The 6,116-nt window shown below is 50.0% G+C and overlaps 1 protein-coding gene across 1 annotated transcript; it reads right to left on the reverse strand.

Annotated features, from left to right (window-relative positions):
• Positions 1-1,589: 1,589 nt before the first annotated feature.
• On the reverse strand, positions 1,590-3,637 carry LOC123145361 (protein trichome birefringence-like 19). Its single transcript, XM_044564760.1, has 3 exons — positions 3,088-3,637; positions 2,452-3,006; positions 1,590-2,355 (listed from the first exon to the last, which is right to left on the reverse strand). Exons 1-3 carry the CDS (start codon positions 3,538-3,540, stop codon positions 2,113-2,115), a joined length of 1,251 nt encoding a protein of 416 aa, XP_044420695.1. The 5' UTR covers positions 3,541-3,637; the 3' UTR covers positions 1,590-2,112.
• Between the last annotated feature and the right edge of the window lie 2,479 nt (positions 3,638-6,116).

The following is a 6,116-nucleotide window of genomic DNA, read 5'->3' on the forward strand; positions in this document are numbered from 1 at the left end:
AGTTCTAGATACATCCATTTTCGAGACAAGTAATTCCGGACGGAGAGAGTATAAGAGTATTTGGATCACTATTATAGTACTACGGAGTAGTTGTATATTCCATCACAACATGAAACATCCGAAAGAACTTTGCAACAGCCGAAAAGATATATTTCATGGACGCCAATGATTAGAAAGGCCCGTACAATACTCCATCCGTTTTCAGTGCATGTGTATCAGGTTTTACAAGAAGTTTAACATATTTATGTTTAAAGAAGTTTATAGAAAACATTTCAACATTAGCAATACGAAAATAGTATCGTTAGATTCATCATGAAGTGTACTTTATATTTCATGTATCGGAAAAGTTAACTGGCGAACAATCGCCAATTAGCAACAGATTTGCACGATTTGACCGCCTCTGATCTGAATCAGACAATCGCCCCGCTACCCGCATAGCTGGATCCATCTTTTATGCTTGCCGCGCAATCTCGGTTTTCAGTGATAAACCGGTTGAACCGCCATGGCCCCTATAGGGTAGGGCTCAAAGTACCCGATGCACTAACCAACTCAGTCAACTAAGTTTGTTGTCTAATATATGAAAATTAGCTATTTGAACCTTCTTTAGGGTAAATCGAATGTTTTTTCGAAAAGGGGGTAACTCGAATGTGGTTCATCAAAACGCCAGTAAATGTCTGGACTACCATATCCAAGCACATTTTGCCATCCAACAAGATGATCAACTCATGGCTATTGGAACGAATCAAAACAGATGGCTCTATTTCTCAACCTTACTAGCTCCTACAGAACCAAGGTCGTCCGCGGACCAGTCCACACCATAAAAATCCCCTAGACCGGCAACTAATCTGGGAGGCTTTGGGGAGTCCGGACAGTCCACTTGGCCCACTGTCAATTGGGCTACATGTCCTCATAACCCATGTGTGTTTTCCTCTAGTTCTACCTGGCCCACGTCTGGCCGACTACAGTTGGATGACCGGCTCCCCTAACGCTGTCCGCGGACATGTTCAAACGTGTCCATGGACATTTGGTGTGTCTGTTTTGATGCATGGCGTGGAGTTTCCCTTGCTTCCATATAAGCAAAAAAAAGCTATTTTTTGTGGTTTATTTCATGAATTCTCTAATGCATCATTGGTTGGTGTTTTCATGAACACTTCGACGGGTGTTGCTATTCATGTGGCGGAGGAAGTATAGTGTCTCCGCGAGCGCTCTGACGGAAACACCAACGAATGTATATAAAAGCTATTTCCCATGTCAGCTAAAAATAATAATTTGTGGTGTTTTTTCTTGGGTTTCTCTAGTGTATTTGATATGCTATCACATTTGAAAACTTAGTTGGATTGTAATATTTAAGTTAGAGTATTGTTGCATTTGAATATTTTGACTCATCGAAGATATGATATGCCATTAATTTGAGCTCATGAACTTAAAAAAAGCAGAGCCAGATATCCAAGGGACATGGTTGGATGACCGGCTCCGACGGGTCGGTCCGTGGATAAATATTGTGTCCATTTTAGGGATGTAGCATTGGAGATGCCCTAACTCATTAAAAGGGAGCCTTTTGATGAGGTAAATAATTTTGAGGGAAGATAGATGCCCTAAGGTGAGCTCCATATGGTACGAGGAAGCAGTTTCCAATCACAGAAACACAAAGGCGGCAGCATGTGTCCAAGTCCAATCAGGGTCCATTTCCTCTCGTGGGAAATATTCTAAAAAAGATGGGGAATCCATGATCATGGGCTACACGTTACCCCGCACGTCGCTGGGTGCTCGAGTCCACAGTTTTGTCTCCCTTGCTAGTGCCGGTGCGTGAGTTGCATATGGACCTCCACTCCATAGTCACCAAGCAATCAAGCACTGGCAAGCGGCAAGTAGCCAACGTGAGGCAGACACACTCAATTAAGCAAGTCAACGTCCTGACAGCGTGACAGTGGCCATGTTTAGTGGAGGATCTACTTTGCCAGATAAACTTCTGCCGACGATCCACGATGCACCGCTTAACTCTGTCGACACGAGCACAGGTTAGCTTTTCCAAGTTACATCACAGTTTCACACGTCTCAAGAATCGAAGAATCACGGCCGTATCATCGTATTCTGCAGGTTTCTAGAGACGATTCAACCCAGGAGCATCTGGGCCAGCAGCTCGCTCCAGAGGTCGATCGGCCCCGGCAGGCACCAGTGCAGGCAGTCCACCACGAAGCTGCCCTCCACGCTCCCGCCCGGCCGGTGCCCGTACCGGCTCGGGTGACCGTCCGGCCGCAGGTCCATCGCCTCCGTGATGTCCATCAGCACCAGCTCCGCCTCCGCGCCGTTCCTCCTCGTCGTCGCCGCCGCCTTCGTCTCCCGCAGCGCCTCGACCTAGTCGGGTCACAGCATTTCATTTAGCAGCCGTGCGTCACGTTCCGCATGGCACGAGATCATGGGGGTTTACGAGGTTTGCGCCATTTGACGTACCTGCGCGCTGCGATACTCGGCCTCGAAGGCGCCCAGGGCGCGGTCGCCGCGGCGGTACGGGTGCGTGCGGACGCAGTCGCCGCCGGTGTTCCACTCGCCGCCCTCGAAGTGCGCGGGCGTCACCGTCCGGAGCACCGCCTTGCCGCGGAACCCCTCGCTGGCGGCGACGGCGCCGAGAGCCGTCCGGAACGCCGCGCGCAGGGCGCGGGGCACGGTCATCTCGGCCGTCACGTTCCCGTTGACGCAGCTCGCGCCGCCGTTGCACGCGACGGCGCGCCCGCCCTTGTAGTACACCGAGGGGCGCAGGAACCAGTTGGTGCCGGACAGGACGACGTGGTCGAAGCCGGCGAGGTGCGCCGCCCACCGGGCGTCCGGCGTGTCGAGGTGCACGTCCCACATGCCGAGCGTGGCGTTCGACAAGTTGGCCTTGACCAGGAAGGGCGACCAGAAGAGGGAGGCGGTGAAGTCGTGGCTGCCGTAGTAGTAGTCCCGCCGGACGGCCCTCCCCGTCGGGTCGATCTCCGACTCACCCCCGACCTCCACTGGCTGCGCCACCTGCACGTCTCCACTGGTTAACTTCCATCAGAAACAAAGCAAGAAGATGTCATTGACCGAGCGCATGCACCACAGACGTACCCTGGACAGGAGGCAGAGCAGGGACTTGAAGTGGTTCCTGGCGAGGGAGTCCCCGACGAAGGCCATGGACTTGCCCCTCATGGCCTCCAGGAACCGCGCGGCGTCGAAGCGGGGGAGCTCGCAGCCGTCCGGCCGCCACCTCCAGCGCAGGAATTCGAGGCTCGGCTTGCCGAACTTCATGCAGTTCTGGTGGTCGTCGATGAAGGGGCACGTCAGGTTCGTGTAGTATGGCGCCTCCGCGGCGTCCTGCACCCACTCGCCCCGCGTGAGGTCGCATGCCGGAGACGCCGACGACGAGGAAGCGGCGCCATGTATGCGCAGGTAACGGCGGTCGGCGAAGGTCAAGTCGTAGAGCGTGACGAGCACCAGGACGAGCAGGAAGGCCACCGGCGCGGCAAAGGCGGCGGAGCGTTTCGGAGAAGACGAGACGCTCTTGCTCTGGTGGGACTTCATGGCGGGGAGAGGAGATGGGCCGATCGGTGGGAGGGTGCCGTTGCTTGGAGAACACAGGGCATGCGAGGTGCAGAGTATACCGGGCTAGTGCTGGTGGTGGCGGTGGAGGTCAACGTGGCAGGTACGTATGGTGTGCGTTGCACGACTGATAAAGGCCGCTACCAGAATGCTCACGAAATCCCTGCCGCTGTCCGTGACCGCGGTTGCACGCTTAGCGCCAGCGCCAGACACTTTTTTGTTGGTGGCAGAAGTTTGAGACTTCCTCGTGTCATCTTCTTCTAGTCTCGAACCCGGATTGGCGCGAACCAACATGTGGTTGGATGGTTAGAGGGACAGTGGTATTTTCAACCCATCAGAATTCAAGTCCCGGTGCTCGTATTATTCCTGAATTTATTTCAGGATTTCCGGCGATGTGCTTTCAGTGCGAGGAGACATTCCCAATAGTTTTGCTATTTATCAGGTCCCTGGAAATTTTACAAGCGTCGGTCGATTCTGCCGAGGCCGAAGAAGGGGGCGACGTGACAAGCGGCAATGATGAGCGTCGACCTCGGCGAGGCCGCGGCAGGGCCTCGTCGGAGACGGGGGTGGCGCAGTGAGCACAACGGACCGCGACATCCCAGACGAAGGCGGTGAAGAGATTGATCAATGCCGGAGGGTTGACTAGTACAGGTGCGGTGGGGGGCTACCGTCACCGGAGAAGAACAAGAGGTGGGGTAGAGGAATAGTTGGGGCGGCGGCAATGCGGTGGCAGGCGAAGGCCAACAGAGAATGGGGCGTGAGGCGATCGTGGGAGCGAGAGGCAAGTGGGCATGAGCAAGCGGTTAAGCCGGCCTATGTTGATGGCGTGGGCAGGCCGTGGGTCCCGTCGCTAGAATGAAGAAGGTGGGAGAGAAGAACAATGCCGCGAGGGGTGGCCCTTGGATTGCGATGCAACGACCAACCTAATACGATGGGTTGATGTTGTGGATGGAGATGGCAATGATGTGGCTGAAGATGATCTCCACAATGCCTTGAGTGTTGGTGATGACGATGTCTTCAAGCTCTCTCAGCCGAAGAGGCGGATTCTTGGCTGAATCAACCCACTAGGAGAGAAGATGTTTTCTGTTTTGATGCGGTGACTGAAAAATATGATTAATCTAGGATAGGGCTTTTAGGCCAGTATAACACTAGGGGCATGGAGCGGAGGTCAGGGTCTTTGTGGGCTCTACGCACATGCCCCAAGTCTTGGGTGTGTGGCGTGGGAGCATGGGACCCACATGCCTCCCCTTGGTCTTGGCTTCTAGCCCATGGCTCATTGTCCTATGGAAATATCTGAAGTGATTATTCTTGATTTTTTATTGCTCCGTTTTTTCTTCTTCACGTGACCTTTTACATCTTTCTCGTAGTTTTTCAGCACATCCCGCTCCTTCATGTATTATTGGAAACAAAGGGGGGAATAAAAATAGTGTCATAATGTATAAAATATGGTTATATGTGGGCAAATTATATTAAGAAATAGTGATGCACAATGCACGTATAACATAACAAAGTCATTCCGACTATGTCGAATTAAAGCGCTCTCTTTTGGTAGAGGCCATACTTTTCATATTTATTCTCGCAGACCTCTTGCCTTGGTGCAACAAATAATAGCATATTATTCATCTTCTAAATCACATCCACACATATTGCAGGGGTTGCCTCTCCTTAGGAGTTCATTTCCTTTCATTGCTTTTCACGGTGACCAAATAGCAGCCCTCCAAGCAAAATTCCTCACTTTGTGTGAGACAACTTCCGAGATGAAGTTCCATATGTGTCTCCTCCCATTCTTGGTCCAATCGGGCGTTCCTTCTAAATGGTCGTCTGTACTAGAGAAATTTGGAAGATAACGGATACCGGACAATAGTGCTGTTTCGGAATCCTACACTAGATATGCTTAGTGGGGGCAAGAAGTTGATGAGGAAACCGCCACGTGCCCAAACAAACATACCCTTAAGGCTTATGTCTTTTTTTAATCCATTCAAACAAATCAACCGTTAATTTACTTGAGTTATTTCGACAGACCAAGGGTGTAGGCATAAAATATATGTATCCCATTTATTTGTACTAAACTTTTATACTTTAAAATTTGTTGTCTTAACTTAATATATTAACCGGTGTTTTTTCCAGGCTAAGTTAAACACCTACATTTATGCTAAATAACACATGTTGGTGCAAATACACTTGTAATTGAAAACATGGTGTTTAGTACTCCATCCGTCCCAAATAAGTGTCGTCGATTAGTTTTGTTAGTTTTTCTTGAAATATTGTTGGGATGTCACACTAAAAAATCCTTGGATCTAAGGAAAATGGCATTGCTCCCATTGATTAATTTTTGGCACTTAGAGAGTTTATAGTGTATTTATATGTGTCCACACTCATGCAATGCATGTAAATATCTCAAGATTTTTTATATATCATATATGTTAGCAAATATATTAACAGAGTTTTGTAGAGTCCTAAAAATTTGACTAATTCACCAGATATTATTTCACCAAGACCTATAATACGAGCAATCTTCTAGTATTGTTAGATTCCTTTGTTATTGTATGATTAATTCA

Source organism: Triticum aestivum, chromosome 6D (assembly GCF_018294505.1).
Source record: "Triticum aestivum cultivar Chinese Spring chromosome 6D, IWGSC CS RefSeq v2.1, whole genome shotgun sequence".
Taxonomy (NCBI): Eukaryota; Viridiplantae; Streptophyta; class Magnoliopsida; order Poales; family Poaceae; genus Triticum; species Triticum aestivum.

What these genes read in the sequence shown, in the direction of transcription:
- LOC123145361 (XM_044564760.1), bottom strand. Translation starts at nt 3,540, where the DNA reads ATGAAGTCCCACCAGAGCAAGAGCGTCTCGTCTTCTCCGAAACGCTCC. An exon ending in TGCTCTGCCTCCTGTCCAGG is followed by an intron (nt 3,007 to 3,087) that starts GTACGTCTGTGG and finishes GGAGACGTGCAG; the next exon opens with GTGGCGCAGCCAGTGGAGGT. An exon ending in CCGAGTATCGCAGCGCGCAG is followed by an intron (nt 2,356 to 2,451) that starts GTACGTCAAATG and finishes TGACCCGACTAG; the next exon opens with GTCGAGGCGCTGCGGGAGAC.